General features: G+C 50.6%; 1 protein-coding gene across 4 annotated transcripts; it reads left to right on the forward strand.

Moving 5' to 3' along the window:
- The first annotated feature begins 552 nt into the window (after positions 1–552).
- On the forward strand, positions 553–21946 carry RFWD3 (ring finger and WD repeat domain 3). 4 transcript variants are annotated; one of them, XM_075940676.1, is made up of 13 exons: positions 553–705; positions 2480–2861; positions 4109–4329; positions 6057–6154; positions 6234–6431; positions 9005–9096; positions 9864–9978; positions 13236–13464; positions 14607–14757; positions 16381–16557; positions 17812–18026; positions 18486–18703; positions 20403–21946. In XM_075940676.1, exons 2-13 carry the CDS (start codon positions 2482–2484, stop codon positions 20544–20546), a joined length of 2238 nt encoding a protein of 745 aa, XP_075796791.1. In that variant the 5' UTR covers positions 553–705; positions 2480–2481; the 3' UTR covers positions 20547–21946. The 4 variants fall into 4 exon arrangements, with proteins under 4 accessions (XP_075796791.1, XP_075796794.1, XP_075796792.1 ...); XM_075940679.1 differs by having other exon boundaries at positions 6108–6154; XM_075940677.1 differs by lacking the exon at positions 553–705 and adding an exon at positions 964–1209.
- Positions 21947–25335: the final 3389 nt, after the last annotated feature.

Here is a 25335-nt window from a genome sequence, read left to right on the forward strand (position 1 = left end):
GGATGCTGAAGGCAGAACCAGCGACGGGGGAGGGTTGCCCCCTGCCAGCCTGGGCCACCGGCGCGCTGCATGCCAGGAGCCTCCCTTGCAGAGCGTGGGGGGGGGGGGGGGGGGGCTGGACGGCGCGCTGCATGCTGGGAGTCACACCCTCCCGCCCAAGGCCGGCCCGTTGCATGCCGGGAAGTACCCTGACCAGGCATGGCGCGGCGCGCTGCATGCCGGGAAGGGCTGTCTCGGGGTGGTGTAACGCCGTGTGCTGGGGGGCGGGGCCGGATTGGGCCCCTCCTCTTCCCCCCGCCCGCCTTTTCTGCCGTTCGAAATGGCTGCGCTCCCCGCCCAGGCCGTGCCTTCCTCCAGTCAACGTGGGTTTCCGGAAGCAGAGTCCCGCCTCTTTTGCATCTGATCGACAGGCCGCTCCTCTAGTCACGAAGGGGCACAGGCGAGGTTTTCCCGCCCACTCCAGCAGACTGACAGACTTTCAGCCAATGAAAAGGGAGAGCTTACGCCTCCCGTCGCTGGCTAAAGTGGCAGCCAACGTATCCAATGAGAAGCGGGGACGCTCCTCCGCACCACCCAATAGGGGCGCGGCCCTCGCCTCCGCCGGGAGGCAGCTGGCCAATGGGGCCTCGGGGGTGGGCTGGCAGGCGCCGGCGGGGAGCTTGAGCTGAGCGGGGAGCCATAGCGCTTCTCAGGGGGCGGCTGGCGGTGAGTGCGGGCCCCGCCCCGCCCAGTAGCGCCCGCGGGCCCGTCGCCGGGCGGGGAGGGGCCAGAGCGCCCCCGGGGAGGCCTGCGGGGGCGGGGCCAGAGCGCCTCTCCTCGCGCCCTGCAACCCCCCCGGCGGCGCCATGTCCCCTGCTGAGGGGTGCGTAGGGGGGCCCGGCCGGTGGCGGTTAACCGGGCGCGCGAGTTCGGTTGGAGCCGCAGCCTCTGCGCCGCGCGGGGGGGGGGGATGAGCCCCCCAGCGCCCCCCCGCGCCCCCCCGCCCTGCTGCTGGCTGCCCCCTGCCCCCCAGCTCTGCCCCTGGTCCTGCGGGGCGGGCCGGCCAGCCCCGCCGGGCTTGCGTGGCTCTGAGACCAGCGCAGCCAGTCCGGCCTTGTGGCCCTGCGGTTCGGGGCTTGTCCACACGCGGGTTTGTTCCTTTGCAGGGACAGGGTAGGGAGAGCAGGGCGGAATTGCGTCGCCCAGACCTTAGTTACTCCCCAGTGGAAGGTGGGTTTGTCGAGACTAGCTTTGCTATTGTATCCAGCCAGGAAGTTGGGGAATAGTTGAAGTGCCAAAGTAACTTTGTTGAAGAATGTCCATGCTAGCTGGTAGCACCGATGGACAGATCACAAACAATCCATGTGTGGTGCTTCATTATCCCTTTCTAAAGATGGCTCTGAAATCATGGTCAGTGGAACATCTAGGTAGAGTCCTGCATGATATAAAATTTGTATCCATAGAGCCATATCTGCACAAATGAACCGTGGCTCTCTGCATTCACATCTGTGGATGCAGATACCTATGGATATAAAGCGCATATCCACAAATTTGCAAGGGGTATTGATGCAAAATTTGTATTTATACCCATATCTGCAAAAAAAACCTGTGGATATCCACAGATTTGCAGGGCTCTAAATCTAAGGAATTTTCTCTGTATTCTGTGTGCCTGTTCTCACATGGAGTCACTTATCACAGAAACTTATAATAGCTAGTGACTTTTGAAGCAACATGGAGTTAGCTCTGCCATGCCTTCTGTGTTTACATTGTACACTTCACATCAGTCCTGTAGGTTTAACTTTAAGGTTAGATTCATTTCTAGGTCAGTGGTCTAATCTAGTCATGTTTTGCAGGGTACAGCAAAAGCCAGGGAATTTGTATTTTAACACACTAACTCTATTGATCAAGCTAGTAACTTCCTCTTACTAAGAGGACTTCAAAATATTTACAACACTCAGTGTTTCAAAGTCCTCCTAAGTCAGTGTTTGGATAACATTAAAGAAAATAACAATCATCATAAAGGGCATACCTGATTTAACAAGTTTTATATTTTTCCCTCTTAAGGGGTCTTATTTAAAATATTCTTTGAATTTCACTCTGAATTCCTTTATTCTAAAATTGAATCAGCACTATTATATAGATGAAGTCATATTATACAGAAGAGAATTCCATCCTATTCCTCTACAGAGGAAATTGGAATGTGCCCTTGAGGTTAGAAAGCGTAAGCTGTGGTGGGTCTGAGACTCCCAGTGTTGAGGAGGTGAAAATGCTTCTGCTGACTGATACGTAAATCCCAGGACAGTTAAACTGGAATTCTCAGATCAGCTTAGCTGCCAGAGAAAGGTCTAAGCCCTGGATCTCAGTCTTTTAAGGATCTTGCCATCGTCAGTGTCTTGATTCTGGCATGAGTCAAGTGTGTCTGTGCCTTACTTGAAAGGTGGACTCCAAGTGTTTGTACTAATGTTACATGTTTGTTTTCTCCATTCCATGCCTCTCTCAGCAATGGCACAGGAAGAAATGGAAGTGGATCTTCAGCCAGCAGTTGCTTATCCTGTAGAGTCTCAGGAGGCGTTTCCTTCAGACCCCTCTGATCGTGCTCTGCTGTCCCACTCTCCAGTGCCCAGGGAAGGGGCAGAAGGCTTTATGGTTCCTCCTGCTGACGAAGAAGTTATTGTGATCTCCGGTGCTGATGAAACAGCTCCTGTTGCTGGGTCTGACCCCCAGTTGCATGCTGCCCCTAGCCTAGATGGGCTGCAAAGGCTGCATAGGGTGTTGGAGCTGTTTCAACGACAGGCTGCACAAGAGATCACCCGACAGCCACCAACAAGGAGAACTCGACGGCGACAAAGAGGTGGTGGGTCCCAGAGGACCATCAGTGCCAGGTAAAACTAAAATGGAGTCAAGTCTGAGTGCTTTCCTCCAACCTCATGATTTCACTTTAAAATTGTCAGGCATCCGGTGCAGCGCTGCACTCTAGAAAGCTGAGTCCAGGCCACCTGCATGAGGTAGGCCAAGTTCTGTGCATCTTGAGCTTTCAGTAATCCTAGCAGGTAGTAACATGATTCTGCTCATCTGCCCTTTAGACCCTTCTGGGAATCATGCTTTTTGGCAGGACACTTGTTGCTAAGATACTGTGGTGATAAGCATTACAGAAATGTTCAGAGACCTAGCTTCATGTGTGTAAACTGTAGTTTTCCTCAGTATTTGGTGTCCCCTCAGCAAACAGGAAGGCTTGTGAGCAAAAAAACTCTGTGAGGGTGAGGCCCTGTTAGCTCTCTCCCCTCCCCACCCCACCCCCCGCGTATCCAGCAGCTGCACAGGCCTGATTAAATAACATTTTCCAAATATTTTTGGGCTAGATTGGGGACGTTCTCGGGCTGCAGATGGAGCCAGAGCGGGGCGTTTGAGACCCCTAGATTAAATCTTAATTCTATTTTGAGTGCCACCTGAACCTTTGGAGAGGGGGGCGGCCATCAACAAAGAGACTTTCATGTTGAACTCTTTACATATTGTCTTTTCCGCTCCATGCTATATAGTGTGGGTTAGATCCTGGCTCTGTTCAAGTCAATGGAGGTTTGGCCATTGATTTCAGTGGGGCCAGGATCTCACCCCAAGACACTAAACACAGCCATACAGTTTGCCCTTAATTCACCTGCAGATGAAATTCACTTCTGCATATGCCTCATTGTGCCATTAAGCAGTCTTGCAAATTTTGACTTGAATTTTTTTTGATTGGCAAGTAAAATAGCATAATCATTTTTCTATCTGATCATTATTGTAAATTCATTTGCAAGATTGTGACATGACAAAAATATCTACCAAAGATGATTAAAGAAAAAGCAGGGTTTTTTGTGAGAGGCATTTTCTAGACCTATGTAGTAAAGCACTGTCACAGCTGGATGTTGCATATGCTTCTTAGAATTGTTAATTCTACTAACTGCATTACCTGGGGATTGGTCCTCCTCTGAGTGAGGCATTTTTTGATCTTTTTGGATGTAGCTGTTAGGCCTGTAAACCGAGGCTAGGGTTTGTGGGAAACAAACGAGGATTTAATTTTCTACTAACTATTTATAGTCCCAGCAATAATGAATCTGACAAAACACTGTCACTTTTACTCCTTGCTTTTCAGACCCAGGGTACAACTGGATAGTTACTTCAGGGTCAGCAGGACCCAAGGGCCAACAGCGGCAGCAGTTCCACCACTGGAGACTTTGCATCTTCCAGTTGGCAATAGTGGTCACAGCTCCGATGAGACCTTGGAGTTGAGCAGCTCCGATAGTAGCAGCTCCACTGAGGAGGAAGATGCAGTGGTAGCCCAGGAAGAGGTGCCAAGAGCTGACAGTTTGGAAGGTTTGTGCTGGTTTCACATCACTGGGAGCTCTGAAATGCCAGAAATTCCTCTCCTTGCATTTGCAGCCTGAGAGAGGACACTGCTTTATAGAGAATCTTTTCAAGCTTTATAGCAGAGCTGGTCAAAGGTCTACGATTGGTATGCTCATAGCTGATAAGGATGGTTTGCTGCCGTAATGCAGCGGGGGAATAGTAACATAATCCTTCCTGAGCAAGACTTTATTTAGCTGTTTACATATCCACTGATGCCTCCTGGAAATCTTCAATATAACTAATTTAGAGTTTCGTCTGGTTTTGCCTTTCTGTAGTTCACTTTCCTCACCCAAACTTTATTATGAAGGATAGCCTCCAAACCAGAAGGCCTCACTTATTGTAAATCAGTATAAACCAGCTAAGCCAACATACGGTGGAGGATATGGCCTGGGATTTTTTTTATTGCTGAGGATTTCATGTTCTTCAAATGGTGGTTCCTTGCTTCATGTAACTTCCCTTTATGCTTAGCTGTGTTGGGAATAGCTACTCACTTAGCTAGAGGATCACTCAGTGTTTCTCAGCCTTTTCAAGTTGATGTTTCTTATTCAAAGTAAAAAATGTTCATGAACCCCTAATGTTTGTTATAAAAGTAAGAGAAAACTCAGTGATACAGTGCTCAGTCAATATATTTTGTGTGTGTGTTTCAAGAGATTGACAGAAAATAGTTGATCCTGATTCAAGCCTTTGGGAGGACAAGATTAGAATTCAAAGTGGCCATGACAAATTAGAGAAGTAGTTTGAAATCAGCAAAATTAAATTCAAGAAAAACAATACAAAGTATTATACTTCGAAATAAAAATAAAACCCACAACTACAAAATAGGGAATAACTGACGATGTGGAAATACTGCCGAAAAGGATTTGGGGCCTATCGTGGATCACAAATTGAACAAGTCAGAGTGTTGTAATTGTGGAAAGGTTAATATTCTGGAGAGTAGGGAAGATGCAGGAATGAAATGGTTCTACTCTACACAAGTCTGATGAGGCCTCACCTGGAGTACAGTTTCCAGTTCTAGGTGCCACGCTTTAGGAAATATGTGGGTAAATTGAAGAGAGTCCAGAAGAGAGCAAGAAAAATGATGACAAGTTTAGAAAACCTGGTCAGGGTTTAAGTAGGTTTAAAAATTGGGGCATGTTTAGACTTGAGAAAAGACTGCTGGGGAGACCTGACCTGTCCTTAGATAAGTTAACTGCATTGCTCTCCGTGTCCACTGAAAGTAGGACAACAAGTAATGGGCTTCATCTGTAGCAAGGGAAATGTAGGATAGGTATTAAGAGAAACTTTCCAACTCTAAAGGTAGTTCAGTTTTGGAATAGGCTTCCGTTATTGGTTATGGAATCCCCATGATTGGAGGTTTAAGAACAGGCTGGACAAACACCTTTCAGGGATGGTCTAGGCTAGGATTATTTGGTCCTGCTTCAGTACAGAGGGCTGGATTTTTATGAAAATGTTACAAAATCACGTTGCTGATTATGCTAATGAGGTTTTTTTACTTCAGTACATGATATCATTTATATTTCTAGTATGTTGAGTAAAGCCTTTGCTTGCAATCCACACTAGTTACTGCATCAGAGCTTGTTCTGACATCCTAGAATACGAAAGCTACAAAAGACAATTCAGTCCAGAATCTAAGGAAGAAAACCCTGGAACCTGTTCAAATAAATTACTTTCTTTTTCTCCTGTCTGCTCTGAAGTTTCTGATCAGGTCCAACCAGAGGCCCCTCAACTTTTGCCTTCCTCTGCAGAGCATGAAGGTCATGCCACTGAAGAAACTGAAGTCCAGCCCCAACAGGTAAAGTGAACCAGCAGTCCTGGGGCAGAGAGCAAAGATGACACATACTGCATTTGCCTGAGCGTTGCTGTTGTTTCAGAAAACTCCAGTAAAGAACCTTGATACGACAGTTCCCACTGCGCTGTTGGATGAGGAAGAAGGGGACACCTGTGCCATCTGCTTTGAGCAGTGGACTAATGCTGGGGAGCACCGGCTGTCAGCACTGCGCTGTGGACACCTATTTGGATACACTTGCATCGTAAGGTGGCTCAAGGGACAGGCAGGGAAATGCCCTCAGGTAAGGTGCACTGTCAAGCAGCATGTGACCATTGGGAAGGGGGCTGTTACTCAGAAGGGAATTATGTCAGGTTTTTAAATAATTCCACCATTTAAACCTGTGAAAAGTAACGAAGTCCCCACTGCTTCGAAGTGCTTTTCACCAGGATCAGCTGTTCATCTTGCTTCAGCCTCTCCCATGAAGAATGAAGCATAGCACTGCTGTAATATTTTAAATGCAGGCATAGCCCATGGGTATGTTTGTGCTGCAGTAAAACATCGGTAGCAGGCTCTACCAGCTGCCTTGGGCTGGCGGGGCTCAGGCGACGGGGCTCTCTAGCTGTGGTGTAAATACTGGGGTGGGGCTGCAGTCTGAGCTCAGGGATGCACGATCCTGGAGCCCAGGCTGCAGCCCAAGTACAAACATCTACACGGCAATTGATCAGGCCCTTAGCCGAGTGGTCTCCAACTGTTTTAAGCACAAGGTGGCTTTGTGAATTTCAGTCCAGGATCTACCTCAGACATGAACACCCCTACCCCACCCCTTCTCCGAGGACCCACCCTCCTCGCTCTGTGAAGATGGGGTGCAGGGGCGGGGGGCAGAGTGACATCAGCACCCCCCCCGGCCTCTGTCTTCCCGACTGCGTAGCAAGCAGGAGGCTCCCGGGGGCAGCTCTGAGGCTCTGGGAAAGAGCAGGAGCAGCAGCGCAGTGCGGGAGGGGCAGATGAAGTGCTGGCACCTGATAGCCGGCCAGCCAAACCAGTCGGGATCCCCTGTCAGGCTCCAAGATCTGCCAGTAGATCCCGATCTCCTGCTTGGTGACCACTGCCGTAGCCTGAGTAGCTGGTGTGAGCCAGCGGCATGTTTGTAATTGCCCATTACACATATCCCGAGTGACGTTATGTGGCACTGGAAGACAGGCTGGCTCGTTCAGTTCTTCCTTTCCCGTTCTCCCAATGTTCTGTGGTTTTTACAGACTGTACATTTTGTTTGCAGAGGGTTAATGGTGCCTTGTGTTCAATTTACAACGCAAGGAGCCAGCTATCACTTCCTAGCCTTCTTACCTGAGGGCCCCAGAGTCCAAGAGCTCTCAAATGAAAAAGCCATCATATAATTTTGCCCTCTTTGTTTGCTTTTGAGTGGAATTCCTGCTGAGAGTCTGGTGTAGTAGACTGCAGCTGAACAAAAGGATCCTATGGCCAAACTGGAAAGGCCTAAAAATCTGATATGTCTCGCTGCTCATCCTTGTCAAATCTGTGTAACTTTTTCCCTGAACAAAATCCTCGGGCAGCATTCCTTAGAATTGGACTTCAGTTCTTAAACTTCTGTGATGTCTCATTCTTTCTCTCAGTACTTCTCTTTCCAAGGGAGGAGGGGAGATGCTTCAGGAAACACATTAGTTGATACCCTGAGGGATCAGATTTTTGGTGTCTATTCTATTCCACCAAACTTTCTAGTAGAGCATTATGGATGTCTGTGTAATGATTTGTAAGGCTCCCTAAGGCTGCTTAGTGAGTGTCTTCTAGCGACACAGCCTTTCTGGGATGGGCTTGTTGCTCTAGAAAGGAGGTAGTCTAGCCCGAAGGGTTTTTCTCTCCATTCCCACTTTAACTGATTTTCACATCGTTGCTGGGCACGTGGCTCTGTAGAAAAGGTGGTTTGAGTACATGATGGTTTTGTGTTCTAAATCCTGCCGGTAACAGCTGGGAGGTGCTAGGGAAGCAATTGTAGGCATTGACTACCTACACATACAGTCTTTTGCCAGACATGAAAATAATGACCGTGATGTCTGTCTTTGTACTACTGCACAGTAGATACACCTGCAATAAAAGGCAGGAAGTAATGTGGGATTCCCCAAAGGCTGTTTGATATCGTCTGTCTACTTTCTTTTATCTGATGCCTACGAAGCATTTTTTGAAAGCTAACCCTTGCAGGTCCTCTCCCGATCAGGGTGGTATTAATAAAATGAAACTGAAGCTCAGCGAGCTTAAGGCCTGGTCTATACTACAGCAGAAGGTTGAATGAAGATATACAACTCCAGCTATGTTAATTACAGATACATCTTAAATCGAGTTTCTGCTCTGTTCACACAGTGGGAGGCCGATGGGAACAAGTGCTCCCGTCAGCTTCCCTTACTCTTCATGAGGAGCAGAAGTCCTGGTGCTGATGGGAGCCCCCTCTCAATTTAGTGGGTCTTCACTAGACCCGCTAAATCAAATCCCAGAAGATCAACCATGGCAGCATTATCTTTCGAACACCAGATAGTGCGTACATGATAGAGTTGTGAGCAGACTCAAGAAGTACCTGATTCTTGCTGGTGGGAACTGTGTGTTTGCATGAGCATTTGAGTTGCTCACAGGATTTATGTGGCTGTCTTGGGTGGTTGGTGCTCTTGAAACACAAGACCAGGGCAGCAGAGGGAAGTTTTCTGGAAGATGGATGCTGTACTAGGAAATCGGATCCAAACTTTCAAAATAGCATGGATAGCAACATTTGAAGGGGAATTTCAGAATAGTTACCATTTGGGTTTAACTTTTAATTTGGGTTTGAATTGAATGTTACTTTCCTTTGATAAAATGATCTTCTTCTTGTAGTGTAATAAGAAGGCCAAGCGCTCTGATGTTGTGGTCCTGTATGCCCGCACTTTGAAGGCACTGGACACCAGTGAACAGGAGCGCATGAAAAGGTATGGAATATACTCCTCAGAGGTGCCACCTCTGTCCCACATGTGCATGCCTAAGAAAGAAAACAGATTTCATGCAGCCTGACCAATCCCAACTAAGTCATCCCAGCCAGGGCTTTGTCAAGCTGGGACTTAAACACCTCTAGGGATGGAGATTCCACTCCCTCCCTAGGGAACCCATCCCAGTGCCTGACCAGCCTCTTAAGGAAATAGATGTCCTAATATCAAACTGACACCTCCCTCACTGCAACTGGAAACCATTGCTCCTCCTCCTGTTACCACTGAGAACAGCATCTCTCTGTCCTTTTAGGTAGTTAAAGGCTGCTCTCAAATCCCCCCTCGCTCTTTCTGGCTGTTGAACTGTTACATAGGACATGTAAATAATCTTTTTTCCTCCGTGTTCACATTTTTATTTGGAGATTGATGGAATGGGGATAAAAGCAGCAGAATGGTCCTCGTGAGCCTCTAGCTAAAAGGTTACTGCTACATGTAACTCAGTATAATTGAGAATCATTTCTATTCACCTCCAATGAATTATTAGGAGGGAGGTGCAGATGAGAACTGTTTATGCAAAAACACCTTGCCCACCTGCTAATGGCCAGGAGGCTAATTAAGGTAATAGAAAGTGCAAGGTCGTGAAACAGGATTTACTGAAAACCTTGAGCATGTCTGTCTATTTTCACCTCCACTGGTGATAGAACTGTAGCCCAGAGGAACATCCTAACTTAGCTCCAGTCAATGTTATTTTACTTTTGTTCCCCTGGCTTCAGCTCTTTAGAAAAGGAGCAGATGTTGCGGAGACAGGCCGAGTTGGAATCGGCACAGAGTCGTCTCCAGCTGCAGGTCTTGACAGATGAATGCAGTAAACTTCGCAAGCAAGTGCAGGTAAGTTCAGCTGCTACCCATTGACAATGGGCTCTCCAGCTCATCTTGTGATGTGCCTTCCCTCTCCTGACAAACAGCAGCTAGCAGTATTGGATGTAGCTGTTGAGGGCTCACAAAGTGAATCCTGAGCATCCGGGCTGGCCTGGATACCACAGAGGCGCATGCAGCACACACCACTAGTATCTTGTGCTTCTGAGATGCTTGATGGCCACTTCATTGAGCTCCAAGTTTTCTGACTGCTGCTATTACAGCTTTATTAGTGCTGAGTTATCCACCTGCCACTGAGCATCTAAGTATAGTGCGCCTATTAATAGGAACCCATTGGCTTCAGAGTATAGGAAAGCTTGGATATGTGGCCAGGGTATGTCCCTATCTAACATCCTTTCTCCCCCCCCCCCCCCCTTTTTTAATGTTTAGTCTGCGAGAGCTTGTTACCTGCTCTTCCAAGAAGACAGAAACAAGATAAAATATTTTGCACGCATGCACACACACACCCCTCCCACTTCCATCACTGTTCATAAGTCATTCATGTTATTGCAAGTGAAATTCCCAATTATAATCAAGTGATTAATTCTGAAGCCACATGCTATTACTCCGTATAACCACCAGAGTGAATGCCTATGTTGAGCATTTTGTGTTTCTGACACAGCTTTCTAGTGTGTATTCGGTAAATTGGGCTCTAACAGACCAGGTTTCTTTTGGACTCTGTCCTGTAGGTTTTTCCATCTTTGCTGCAGCCAGGTCAGGAGTCAGCACTAGCTCTTCTGGCCTCCTCTCAGTGTGACCGGTTTATTGCTAGCAGACTGCTTGCAGGGGGAAGTGCTGTCTAGAGACCACACCTGTAGATTTTCAGAGCACACTGTTGGCTGCAGAAATGCCTGGTGATCAGTTCCTTTCCAGATCAGACTGGAGAACTGTAACATTCTGAGATCTTATCACTTGCAGCAGCAGCTGCTGCGGCTGGAAAGGCTTCACTGGTTTCCTGTAGAGCAGGGCCAGGCTATATGCAGCCCACTGAGCCAGCCCGCAGGCGCAGCAGGAGCCTCAGTCAGGCTCCCTCCCTGCCTCACCTCTGCATGTCATGCAGAGCAGCCAGCTGTGGGCCCCTGTTTGTGAACAGCTGCGAGCCCAGAGGAGGGGGGGGGGATGCTTCACATGCTACCCCCCTCCCCAATCTTGCAGCTCCCATTGGCTGGTTTCCATACCCTGCATCCCCTTCTGCACTCCAGCCCTCTGCCCCCAGTCACAGTCCCCTCCTTCACCCAAACTCCCTCCCAGATCTCACACTCCCCACTGCCTTGCTGCAAGCAAGAAGGTGGCCCCTGATCACTTATCAAATTCTTGGAGTGCTCCCTTATAAAAAAAAATTATTGCCCACCCCAGGTGTAGAGCACGGGAAGGCTGATTGGGACTTTCAGCTGTTGTGCTACCTGGTACATTTCACCAGTGCTGAATCCTTGTTACATGGCTTAGCAGAGTTTCTTTTTTATTTTCCCCAAGGCCACTGCTGACAGGCGGTGGACTTTGGGAAGCCAGGGGCAGAGCAGCTGGGGTGCTGCTGAGTTGGTCCCGCAGTGCCGCCCTCTCCCAGGCTGCACAGTTCCCCACCAACCCCTCCCCCCCCACCCCAGGGTACTCCGGCATATCTGATAATCCGGCACCCCCTGGGACCTAAAGGTACCGGATTATCGGAAGTTTACTGTATCTCAGTGGTCTCCAACCTTTTTACACCCAAGATCACTTTTTAAATCTCAGAACAGGCGAAGATCTACCGCCCCGCCCTCTCTATTCTCCTCCTGTCCATCACTTGCTATCCCTAACTCTTACTTACACACTCTGATAAACAGTTTATTTTTAAATTATGCAATATATAAAATTAAAATCACGTGTTTATAGTTATGAAATAAATAATCTGTTTTTTATTCATGCTATTTAAATCTAAAATAAAGCATTTATAATTATACATCTTGTGCACCTCCCCCGGGCCTGACTCACCCCTCCTGTGCGGTGCAGGGAGCCGATGCTCCCTCACACAGTAAACTCGGCAGAGCAGCTAGCGCACTTCTGGAATCGCCGGAAGTGGTGCTAAGCTGCGGGACTTCTGTCCATCCCCGGGAAGCTGGCACTACCTCAATTTTCACTTTAGGTAGTGGGGCTTCTCGGGGGTGGGAGGGAAATGGGGGCGGTGTGGACAGGATGCCTCACGATCGGCGGGTCGAGGCCTCCAATCGCGATCGACCTGTTGGTGACCACGGCTGTATATAAATTAAATATTCTTAATTCAGTAAGTTCTCAAGTAGGGTTTTGCTTAGTTTGCTTATCTGTATGTTTTTGGCTTGAGATAATTTATAAATTAGTTTGATCTAGAAACTCCTATTTTCTTGTAATGTTTTTTTTAGAACTGCTACTGTTGATTAATTCTGGTTTGAGCAAAATTAGTTGGTACAATTGTACCAGCTAGTTTATGCATACATTACAGAGGTTAAATCTGTAATCTCATTTCTGTGGTGCTTAATTGTTTTGCAGACAGTGTACTGTGTTTGGAGTGCGTCTTTAAGTAATCCACACTGTGGCAGGCAGGCCCGATCTCTCTGTCTGCTTTAGGTATCTGTGAATGTCTGTGATTACACAGCATCTAGCATCATGGGGTTAGTGGTTGTGGTCAGGACCTTGGGTTAAGTTGTAACCACTGGGGTAGACTGCTTCTCAGAGTTGCCGTGGTCTCCCACCTCGTGTGGATGGCCTTTGTGGGAAGGGAAACTATCCAGTGAACATCTGTTATAGTGACACTGTCTGCAGCTTGCCCTTTCAGTACTGTGCAAGTGCCTGTTCCTTTGCTAGAGCACAGGTCGCTCTGGAGGGTACTGCACTGAATGTTGTAGAGCATAGTTCTGGGCTTGGGAGAAAGAACAAGTCTTGGCGCCTTACAAAACTGAATTGTTCCTGGAATCTCTGCTGGCTAGAGTTAGAAAGACCCAAGCATAGTACAGAGGAGAGGAACTGACCTGCCTTCGTGGTGGTGAATTCCTGAGACACATCTCGCATTTAAACCAAGGATTTTCATTCCTTGTGGCAGAGGTGGGGGGCTGCTGCAAGGTGGGCTCATTATGCTAATGAGAGAGCTCTGTCCCGTTGGCATAGAGCATTTCCCCCAGACGTGCTGCAGCAGCATGGCGGCAGCGCTTCCCTTGTAGACTGGCCCTGCTACGCAGCAGCTGCAGTGGAGTAGTAAAGCGCCCGTGTCTCTCTCTTTTCAGGAGCTGAAAGCACTCATGGCCCAGCACAGCGCTAGCACCTCTCAGCAGCCTGGCCGCTCTCGCTCCTGTTTCCCAGGCTGCCTTTCCTCCAGTCAGAGCCAGCACAGATACCACTTGGAGAAGGCCTTCCTGGTGTCTCAGTCTGGGAGCTGCCGGGTTATGGCTTACTGTGACTCCCTTAGCTGTCTTGTGGTGTCACAACCCTCTCCGCAGGCCACACTTATTCCTGGTAAGTCATCAACTAACTACAGGCTCTTTAGGTTTTATAGACAAATCAATGTATTCTTATTTGCAGGCTTGCAAAAGTTAAACACGTTCTCTGCTCTTTCTTCCTCAGTCCACCCAGACATCCACTTTGTGGATCGGAGTGACCCCTCACTAATACGACTGGTCTCCGTTCTACCGTATCTCCATTCAGCTTTTTCCCAGCAGTGTGACTTACCTCCCCATAGGCTCTTCAGTACTTGATCTTTACAGCTCTGTCCTTTGTTCGGAAACCCCACCTTTGTGCAGTGTAGAAAGATCTGTGGTGCTTCTCAGAGAGAAGATTCCCTTGCAAGAGCTGGAGATATGCACCCACGGGAGTTGGGGAGAAGCTTTAAATGCAAGCTCTCATCCAGGAGCCCTCTGATCCAGAAGTGTGGATTGCCCAGTAATTGGGAACAGATGTTCAGATATTGGTTTGAATGCGTTTGTAACTAGCCATATATACCTACAGAAGCAGTATTACCCCATGGATGGAGAGGGCTTGGGAAATCCTTTGTATTGGATTCATAGCTCTGCTGCTGACTTGCTATGTGACCTTGGTCAAGCTGTTTGTCTTCTGTGTGCAATTTCCTGTCTGTAAAATAGGTACACTGTCATACCGGCTCTCATTGCCGGGAACTGAGACACTTCTGTGGCTAGTGAATTGAGATCTTAGACTTCTTTCTGAACAGCTCCTCGGTTCACCTTAGTCATCTGAGCGTCTGTATGGTGACAGCTCTCTGGCTCAGTAGTATGTGGCTGGAGCTCTGTAGAGTGACGTTTCTAGGGTTCAGGTGAGTAGTTTACCTGTGCCTGTCCTCTGAAAGTGCATTGTTATCTGTACAGAGCTCCAGCCCCACCCAGCGCTAGGGTTTGTTTAACTTGGCCCCGAGAGATCACAATGTTACTGTGAAATTCTCATGCCCTGTGTCACACTGACCAGAAGGCCTGGGGGAGCAGAATAAGGGGTTCTGTAGTGACTGAGCATCAGATCAGGTACCCGTCCTTCCTGTGCTCATGCCTCACACATCCAGTGTGGGGCTGTGGCTCTGCAGTGCAGCGCGGGGCAGTCGGCCCCCCAGTAACAGGATCTGCATGATCAGCTTTGTCCTTTCTCCACGACAGGCTGTGGCGTTAAGATGATGAGTGCTGCCAACCTGAAGAGCACTCAGTACGTTCCCATCCACAGTAAGCAGATCCGGGGCCTGGCCTTCAGTAATCGGACAGACGGCCTGCTGCTTTCTGCTGCTTTGGACCACACGCTCAAACTTACCAGGTGTGTGCTGCTGAATGGGGCTGTCCAGTCCTGCTGCCCTTCACGTGCTCCAGGGTTTGGCTTCTAGCTCACCTCTGTCCAGACCAGTATCTGTTACTGGCTGACCTTATACCCTGGGATCCAGTGCTACTCAAGTGACCCTCCCCTTTCTGGTTTGGGCATGCCCTCGAGCTTGAGGTAGTTATCTCTTCCTGTGTTCTGTGCTCCTTGCGTCAGTGCATATGTCCTTAAGAAAGCAGCGTTGTTCTGCAGAAATATTAATGTAATTCTAATTTTCCCGTTCCTATTGTCTGGGTGGTGGAATGTGTCTCCTCCTTTTGAGGTAACACACATTACTGCTTCCTGCCTGTCTAAAGCCAGTGTGTAAGTTCTGAGAGCAAGGTTAGTATTCTGCCTCGTTGGAGATCGTTGAATGCAAATAGTTGCCATTCATCACAGAAGTATAGCAGTGCTTATTCCCAAGCCTTCCTCTTTACCCTGCGGAGATGCCCACCAACTAGTCTCCAGCAACGCTTATATCCAGCCTTTCCTTTCTCCTTTCCATGACTGCCTGCTTCAGCCAGTCTCCACTTCCCTGCATTGGTTCCTGAGCCTGTGCTTGACTGGGTCAGCCTCCCTTTCTAATCCCGTGTTCTCATCTGCATGCCCTAATAGGGATTCTCTATGTTGTACTTTGCCCCTTTTGTTACATCTCCTGTTCTGGTGGGAGGGAGAAAACCTCACATTGTTCTTCTGGTAAGTCATTGCGGTCTGGTTCCCCACTGTTGGAACTTTTCTCCCTTGTGGTCCCCTCCGCAGAATATGCGTTGCAGGTGTCTTGGGTGAACGACTGCACGTTCCTTTTGCTGATACCATCTTTATCTTTCACCCGTACTAGATCTCAGTTTGCCACATGTTTGATACATCCCTCCAAGCAAAATCCACTTTATTTTCCAGTTTCTTCAGTGATGCCAATTCAGCTGCTGTTTCAGCATCTCCACCTTCTCCCAAATACCAAGATAATTTTACACCGCATACACTCCCCACTGGCCTTTTGACATGCAGATCTGTGTGTGTGTTTGTATTGTATCAATAAAATATGTGGGGATACTGTTTTGTTTATCCTATTAACACTTGCTTAAATCCGCTTCCTTGAGGTAAGCGCTATTTCTCAGAACTGGAGCCCTCAGATAAACATGCAGAGGAGAATAACTAAGCAGAGGGAGAAACCCTAATGAGAGGCTCCTAGTTTCAGGGAGATCACAGTATTTGGAGACCTTCTCCGAACTAGTTCCGGTCAAGTGATGTAACCCTGTTCTCCCGACACAGCAGCTAGGACCTCAGTCTGAAATCAGTCCTTGCAGCCACTGTAAAGTGACTTGTTCCCTGGGATCAGACCAAGAGGCCAGAGAGAAGGAAATATTTTACTTGTTTCAGCGTCTGTCTGCTTTGGAATGCTGCCAGCTTGTTGGTTTTCACAGCTTCACGGTGCTATACTAGCCATGTTCTTCAGATCCATTTCTTTGGTGTGGGAAATGAAATCTGTAGGACACCCTACTGCTCAGTCCCCCAGGAGGGCTTTGTTCTGGAGTCGCTGGCTGGGTGTGTTACACGCATTGTCAGTGTATTCCTTTCCCTCTGCAGCTTGACAACAAACACTGTGGTCCAGACCTACAATGCTGGCCGCCCTGTCTGGAGCTGCTGCTGGTGCCTGGATGATACCAACTATGTCTATGCGGGGCTAGTGAATGGCTCTATCCTGGTGTACGATCTAAGGGACACGAGCGCTCATGTCCAGGAGCTAGCCCCTCAGAAGTCCAGGTACGGCTTTGTGCTTGCTGTCCGGAAAGTACACAGGAAGTAAAATGTAGCATCTATCAGGTGAGCGTGATCGCCTGCGCACGCTAACGGCAAGCTGTACAAATCCTGCTTGTGGTGCAGCCAGGGCTGATTCAGAACTAGTCGCAGGGCTGGAACAGACAGACTGCCCCTCTGCAGTTGAGCACCTGAGAATGAATCCCTAGTACTGGTGTCTGGTCACGATTCTGGGTGCCGTGTGTAGTTTGGCAGCACAGCCTATTTTAGTGTGCAATGTCAGGAGTGTGTGGAGAAAGGTAGCTTGAGTGTGAGCATGCGGGAGGGGCACAGGGTTACTGTTATGAATTGCATTCTGTGTACCTGATTTCTTCTTTCATAGGTAGCGGGGCCAAGCTGTGTGATAGCTGGTTCCTAGACATGCTAAGAGACCTGTTGGAAGTATTGTACTATTGTGCAGAAGGGTTCCCAAGGAGAGCCTGTGCCCAGCACTTAGCAATAATGCCAAGCTACCAGTGGTTCTCTTCAGAGCTGCTTAGCTCTGATGTCCCCGACTGGCATGGTGGAGCAGCTCTTGTACAGTGTTTGCAAATGCCTCCTTGGGCATTGGCCTCTTCTTTCCCATTAACTTATGCTCGCCTCTTAGAGGATTAGTAAACTGTGACCCCCCACTTGGGTTGTCATGGGGCCACTGTTTGGTTTGGTTTGGTTTGCTAGAAGAAAGCTGGGGCTTAAGACCCTGAAGCACCAAGATCATTACCTCTCTGGCTTGGATTTCTCTCTTGCTGGTTTGGACATGGGGAAGCAGGGCTCTGACCAGAGTTAGCACGAGGTGATGCAGACAGGTTGAGTAGTATTGTGTATGTAATTTCCGGAGGCTTAAGCCCTGGGGATTAGCGCTGTGACCAACACCAGGCGTCCTGCTCTCTGAGGAGCCGACTGAGGAGCTGTCTCCGCCCTTAGCAGTTCTATTCTCTGAAAACTCTCGGGAGGCAGGAGAGATTCCAGAGGACCAGAAAAGGGCAGAGCAGTGGCCATTTATAAAAAGGGGAATAAGGGCAGCTTGGAGCTTTACAAAGCAGCCAGTGGATGTCAGCTCCTGGAAAGGTAATGGACCAAACCACGAAGTAGCCAAAGGAGCTAGGGACATAGAACCTAAATGAAGCTCCTCTACAGCAGGTGCCTAACTGGCCAGGAAGGGGCTTGGAAATACTAAAGCTGAATGCTGGCATGACAAGTTCTTGCAAATTCTCCTTTCAGGTGTCCGATGGTGTCGCTCTCCTACCTGCCCCGGATGGCCTCTGCTGCACTGCCGTATGGTGGAGTAGTGGCTGGGACCTTAGAAGGAGGCTGTTTTTGGGAACAGAAGGCCAGCAACTCCTACCAGCCTCACCATCTGCCTCTGGAGCCTGGTGGCTGCATTGATATTCAGACTGAAATCAGCACTCGGCACTGCCTTGCAACCTACAGGCCTAGTAAGTAGTTGTGGGCACGCAGAGCGCCCTCTGTGCAGCGCTGTTAGCCGTCTGCTGTCATTCTGCTCTGCCACATTCCCCCGCCCCCCCGGGGAGGTGGCAGCATTGGAGAGGTGCCCTTCCGCCTAGGGGAGCCGAGAGCATAGCAGAAATGGTGCTTCTGTTTTCCAGCAGTGAAGGCCTGGATAGCACAGTAGTACTAGGCCTCCCCTGGGCCGCGGGATCTGCTCTGTGTGTGTCTGCATGTGTACAGAACGTGTCCCACAGTGCCTCTTGCCGGGGGTCTCTGCCCCCTGTGGTGACCTGGAGTGTGTGTGTGTGGGGGGGGGGGGGGGGGTAGGAGTCTTGTCTCCTTCCAGCTTCATTCTTGCCCTTTCCTGGAGAGGCTACTGGCCAGTGGGAAAACTTGGCAGGTTCTCAGCAGATCCTCAGCAGAGCTTATTTATTTACACCCCACAGATAAGAGCAACAATTGCCTGCATTGTGTGGTGATGGAACTGTCCTGTAGCCAGCTGACGGATGCATCTGTCGACGTGGTCTGCTCCTGCCACCCAGTCCAGACATTCAGTGCTGGGCCCACCTGCAAACTGCTGACCAAAAATGCCATCTTCCAGAGTCCCGAGGAGGATGGCAGCGTCTTGGTGTGCGCTGGCGACGAGGCCTCGAACTCTGCCATGGTATCTCCTTTTTGCTTTCACTTGCCCTAGGGCAGTGTTTTATTGCCGGGCTTTGTCTCTGCCCCAGCCCTACTCCTGGGTGCTGGAATGTGCTTTGTGGGTAGCAGGTGAGTGGGCAGGAAGGCATGTGTGCACATTAACTTGCCGTGCGCACTAACTTTCCCCACTTGGCATGCGGGACCAGCGCGCTCCCTGGCTATTTGGAGATGCTGCTTTTGGCCGTAAACTAGCAGTGCACAAAAGTAGATGCTGTGCACTTACGTTAATTTAAATACAGGCAGGTTGCCTGGTAGCAGACATGTCCCTGCTTCCTACTGGAGGTTTGTGGGTAGGCAGAATGTACTTAGCTATGTTAGACTCTGGGAAGGGTCAAGGAATTAACACCTTCCTCCACAGAAAACAGCTCCCTGTACAAATGGCGCCAGTGCCACTTACAGTAACAGTGCGCAAGCTCAGTACGGACTCCCAGGGAAGAGTTTGAGCCTGCCGAGACACATCATGAGGTCTTGCGGTGCGGTCTCCTCACAAAGGGCCAGCCTGCCCACCTTCTGGTGTCCCTGAGCTCGCACAGGCTAAGAACTCGGCAGTGAGTGGCTACGTTTCAGACTCCAGCCTCAGTCTGGGGTCTGGGGCCCCGAGGGCAAAATGACTTGCAGGATCAGGGTAGTGTGGCCACCAGACTATGGTCTGAGCCCCCCTTACATCTTGCTAATGCTGCCTGGCCCGCACATCCCACCTGAGGCCGCAGGAGAAGGCTGCTGGCAAAGCTTGCAGGTTTAGTCGGCCCAGACCGCGGCCGTAAGTTTCTCCTCTGTCCAGCCACCTGCAGCCGGGAGAGGGCACGTGGCTTCGTGCGCGTGTCTCCCCAGAGTACAGGGGGGAGGACTGAAGAGGAGTGCGTGGAGGACAGTGCTTGCCTTCTCCTCTCTGATGTTCCTTAGCCAGCGCCTCCAATGCGATCCAGGGACGCGCTGCCGCCAAGGACTCAAACTCCCCGCTGCAGTTCTTCCTTGTGCCCGTGGCTCAGAGCAGCCTCCTTGGTGCAGCCAGGCTTCCACTGCCCTGACTGGAATCCAGTTCATGCCCCCTTCTGCAGTGGTAGCCTGGCAGTTACCCTGGCAGCAGCCTAGGATGCCAGGGACTAGCGTTGACCCACATGCAGCCCCACCTTCCCTCACATGGGTCATTTAATTTACTTCCCAGCCTGCTTTCTGGTTGATCCCTAAGCCGGAGATAATGCAACCTGCTGGGAGCAGTGTGTAATCTCTCCCACTGGCCTGCCCTTCCTCAAGCCACCCCGTTCTTGCCTTGCAGATGACTTGTCTGATTCCTTAGGTCGTTGTAATGTTGTCAGCACGGCAGGGAAGGAATGGCAGGGTCCTTTCTCCTCTGGGATGTCAGCTGGCAGTGCTGGGCCTGCTGTGTCTGCAGCAGTCATTTTAACAGTGGAGTATGGAGTAGCCTTGCGCTTCCTGCCCCGCCACCAGGACACCACTGGCTCTGTTAGAACTGGTCTGGGAGGCAGGACTTTGCATGGCCCGGCTCTCATGATCCCTTCCAGAGAGGGCTAACGGCAAGCTCTGTGGCCACCAGGGAAGGTGTTTGCGGGCTGGGCTAAGCTGAGGAGGGGGAGCAGCAGCTCTGGAAAGACGCACGGCTTGCGGGGGGGCCGTGGTGACTGACCCTTTGTACCTCACAGGTATGGGATGCTGGAAGTGGCTCCTTACTGCAGAAGCTACAAGCTGACCTCCCTGTGCTGGACATCTGCCCCTTCACGGTGAACCGCAGCCACTTCCTGGCCACTCTCACGGAGAAGATGGTGAAGCTCTACAAGTGGGAGTGAGAGGCTCTGTAAAGCCTTCCCGGGAGGAGCATCCCAAACGTGCTGCTAGCGATCAGCTGTGCGGCACGCTCCCTGCTGCCCACCGTGAGCACCCCGCCCAGGAGTGGCCTTCCTGCACGTGCTGCGCCCAGGGGACCGCAGCTGCCATGCGGGTGCATTCAGGCACAGGGACATGTGGTGCTGCTGCACAAGGTGTTCCCCCCCCATCCTCATTTTTAATCTGTCCTTATTCCTTCGCGTGTTTCTCTGTTTCCAGCTGAACTGGCAGCCTGCCTCGATGCAGTGCACCTCTTGGCCTGTCTCTGGCCTCTCAGGGTTATCGCTGACCCCTCCCAGTGCTAGCGCAGGGCTGGGACTTGCAGACGCCTCCAGAGAGCTACCCGAGGAAAGGAACCTCTGAGACTCTCCTGTACTTAGCAGTCCTCCTGCCCTTGCTGCAACGAAAGCAGCTTGAAGTCCATGGCCATTTCCCCAGGGATGGTGTGAAAGTGTCCTGTACAAGACATAGCTGTCTGTATGCTTTTGTTGAGGCTTCTGGGCAAAGCAAGCTGGGTGGAGCTTTTCTATCAATCACGTAAACCCATCCCTGTGCCATTAGTCTTTGCCATGAAGAAGATAGTTGTGGGAACGGAGTGAAAACACTTCTCTTCTGCATTTTCATGTGTGTATACTACCAACCTGGCCGCGCCTCTAGGCTCATCCAAGTGCAGCGAGGCATCGTAGACCTGTCTTATCTGGAGAAAGTTGGCAAGGGGGAGGAGACTTCTGTGCCTTTTGAGGGTAGTTGCAATCATGTTAACCTGCCTAATGCTCATGTGGCTGAATATCGTTTGAATCAAATAGCAAGGCAGAGAAAATGTACCAAATTTAACAGCAGCGATCAGGGATTGCCCGAGGGTCACCGAATGGTCCCAGGTAGCCTCGTCTGTGGCACAATTCTGCACATCCTAGATGTGGCTCTGAACCAGAATTCCCCGTGAAGCATTGGCAGGGCCGAGGGTGAGCCCAGTGCCAGGTATGCAGACTGATTCTCAGCCCAGGTGTGTTTCTGTGGGCAAGGACACTTCATTTTGGGAAGAGGGAGATTTGTATTTGCCAAGGGCAAACTCTCAAGAATGTTACACAAGTTGTAAGACCATTTCCCCGCATAGGGCACCTGTTCCCATGCGCTGCTCCTTGCCTGGCATCTTCCGTGTTACCACATCCAGTGTGACTCTATTTAAATCCACAAAACAACTTTTCTAAACCTTGCCGGGATATGAATTTCCTTTGTGTATCCACTTTAGAAGTAGGATTATGTAAAATATACACAGCTCCATGTGATTGTCTCTCTTTCAGTGTGAGATTTTGTCCCTCTATTTTTAAGTGATGTGAAGAATAAAGCATTTATCGTTCTGGAACCTTGCTTCTGCTGATGCAGCTGTTCTGAGCCTGAGAAATGTGCGCTGCAGAGATGTGCTTCCCTCTAGATGAATAGAAACCAGGCTCCATGTACTCTGACAAGCACCCTTACATTTGATAGCACTTCCTGATTGGATTTGGGACTTTCAGGTACATTTACTAATGGAGGCTTCTAGTGAATGCGACGTGAAAACTGACTCCACTGCCTGGCTTCCATATTAAATGAAATGTGTCTTACGCTGACCTCCATCTTCCCATTTCACTTCAGAGTTTCATATTGACAAGGCAGAACAGCACTGTAAAAACGGCTGGGGGGTTGTACAGTGCAAGCCGGAGGCACAGAAACGGACGATGGTCTGCCCAGTTCCCAGCACCTCTAGAAAGCCCGCGTCAGACTCCAAACATAGTATTGGCTCCCCAATCAAAGACTGTGCTGGTGTGGGTCTGTCTTTTGGTTTGTGAATTCCTCCGAAAGCAAAGAACACCCCAAACCGCCACAATCACACTATGCCCCCTAGCCTGGCATTTCACTGTGGACATCCACCCACCCAACTCCCTCTGGCCTCTCAGTGCAGCTCCAGGGCCTCTTCAGCTATCATCTCTGGCGGGATATCTGAGCACACAGCGCCTGTCGTGGCAGAATGATCTCCACGTGGGGGCAGGACGGCTGCAGCCGGGAAAGGCTGACTAGCTGGGGATCCGGCATGGTAGAAGGAAAAGCTGCTGCTAGGCCCTGAACTGGTGCAAAGGGCGGGCCCAGGCAAGTGAACTGGTGCTCATTCTGCGCTGTCATTTCAGACCCAAAGCCATTAGCAAAGCAGATTCTGCACTTAAAGCAAATGTTCCGTAATGAGGGTAAATGAGTCACCTCGCTCTCAAGCAAACACAAGGAGAATTAAACGCCCAGCCTGCAGCAGTGTCTGCTGTGCGCAGACCTGAGGCTAGTAGCGGCAAAGCCATTTCAAACTGTTCGTGCTTGGATCAGTCCCCAAGGGTTTGAAGCTTCCCAAAAGCAGCTGGACCACCGTCATCAGTGAAACCTGACTGGGAACGTCAGAAGAGGCAATTCCTGCTTCTAGCTGGGCTGCACCTACCACCAGAGTCTCGGGGTGATCGCTGCTGCACCAAGCCCGGCAGCGGTGTGGAAGAGCCATGCACAGGAAAGTAAAAGCAAACCCCTCCGTACACGGGTGCCTCCAAAGTTTGCCTGCTCTATGGGTGATCTTTGACCCCCCAGAGGGTCAGCTCAAAGACAGAGATCTCCTGGTCTGTCCAGCACCTGATAAGACTAGTCCCTTTGTGCGCTCTGCAGCGCAGGAGTCTGCCCAGCAGCCCTTGGGCCGTGCTTCTCCTGGGCTAGGCTGTAGGTCAGAGCCAGCTTGTGCCCCCTGCCTGCTTTTTACTCCTCTTGCAGCAGCCAGGGAGTGATGCCTGGAGCATCGGGCCGGGCCGGGCCAAGCCGCTCCCCTCATGGCAAGTTCATTGGGATCCCGTCCTATGCCTGTCCCAGCCACTCACTTAAATGCATGAGCATGGAGGTGGCTCAGCACAGTTCCCCTGTCTGAGCTGGGGCTCCTCCCGCTCCTGGTCTGCCCCGGCCGCAGCCCCCCCTCCCGGCTCGGCAGTAATGCGCACGACTCCTGCAGGATGCAGATGCAGACTGTCTAACAAGTGGTGACTGTGTCTGCCCACTGGAGCTCGGGCCCGGCCCCTGCCCGGTGTTTGTGGTGTGTGTTAGCCTCGGCAGCTCTGGCACCCCGGACACCGAAACGGAAGCTCTCCTCTCTTGCCCATCGAGCAGCTTTGCATTGGCAGCTGGGGCGTCGCACCAAGTTCTGGTCCCGTCTTCTCCCTGAGAGGAGCAGGAGTGCTGGCCCAGACCTCGGCTCTGCTCTCGCCTCCGCCGTTCCTCAGTGGAGACGCTGCACCAGCTCCTGGTGCGAGTGATCGCTGCTCCCAGACAGGCCAGCAGAGGGCAGTGGCCACACGCGTGCGCACACTCTGGCCTGTACCCCCAGGAGTACAACTGCAGTCCATGCTCTCGCTTTAGCGAATGAGCAGGCATCTTCCTCCCCTGTTAGCTGCTAGTGGGGCTGGGAGCGGTTAAACCCCCGTGGTCCAGAGGCGGCTGAATGTCTGTACTGGATGGGATGCCAATCAGCTGTCACGTTAGCTGCTGGTAATTAAGGAGTTCCAACTTCCAAGCGAACCCCTTTCCGTAACTGAAAACTTCCTCCAACTGTTGCGGGCTGTAGGGTGACCAGTTCAGCCCTTTCTCCTTCCAAGACACAGGCATTCCTCTCCTATGCCCCTGGGGAGTTGTGCTTTCAAAATCGGAGGCCCTGTCTCTGTAAGGCTGTCAAAAATGATGATGGTTTAATTCTGTTGTGGCAGTCCTTGGCCAAAAGATCTTTATCACTGAGCGCCAGTTGTCTGCTCCCTTGCTGTCCCTCGCCCCAGAGGCAGCTGCATTTCAGGTGCCAGGCCGCTTGACTAGGAGCTTTAGTGAGTGAAGTGCTGTACAAATATCAACTCTCTCTAGAGTCACTGTTTGTTTGAGGAAACCATCAGAAAGCCAGTGGCAATTGTAGCGAGGTCTTGTAGTTAACCAGCCAAAGAGCAAATTGGAACAGCAAGCAGCTCAGAGAAGAGATTGGTAGCACATACTAGGACTCCTCTGTCTTCAGTCCGGTATACAGCTTGGGGAACTCTGTAATGACTTTCCATGGGTGCTTCTGGGCATTCCCCCAGTCTCTGCAGCGGGTGTGTCCTTTGGAACAGCCTCCCACAGAGACATGGGAGCCTTTGGCTCCTGAGTTACAGGCTGGACAAGGAGTTTGTGGTCAAGAAGCGGCAGTGGAAGAAATTGGAGCTAATGGGGAATGGAGCCTGGGAACTGTCAGTCCAGTGGACAGCTGTGACGAGAGGGCTGGGGTGCACGAGGAGGGAGAGGAAAGGAAAGCTCAGGGAATGGGTGGTCTGGAAACATCGTGTTTAACGGTTAACCAGTTAAATGGGATTTTACATCCCTCCTGGCAGCTGGTGGGGAAGAGATACAAGAACCGGGTCTGGGCATGCCTGTGGACGGAGGGGGTGAGATGGGGGTCTGTCTTCCAGAGACTCAGGCAGGACCGGGTGCTGTGGCAAAGCGTGATACGAGCCAAGGATAAATCTCTGCTCCTGAGAACATTGGCTAAAAATAAGGAGCCAGCAACTGGCTTTATGGACAGATCAGCTCTCGGGAGCTGGCACCACGAGTAGCGAACATCCCTGCCCCTGCATTACCTTCTTGGACCCTGCCAAGAACCAGGCAAACACTGGTGTTCCCAAGTCCCTGTCTCTCCAGCAGGGGCCCCTCTGCCTGGGAGTTCTCTCAGGTAGGGCTGGG

Source organism: Pelodiscus sinensis, chromosome 12 (assembly GCF_049634645.1).
Source record: "Pelodiscus sinensis isolate JC-2024 chromosome 12, ASM4963464v1, whole genome shotgun sequence".
Taxonomy (NCBI): Eukaryota; Metazoa; Chordata; order Testudines; family Trionychidae; genus Pelodiscus; species Pelodiscus sinensis.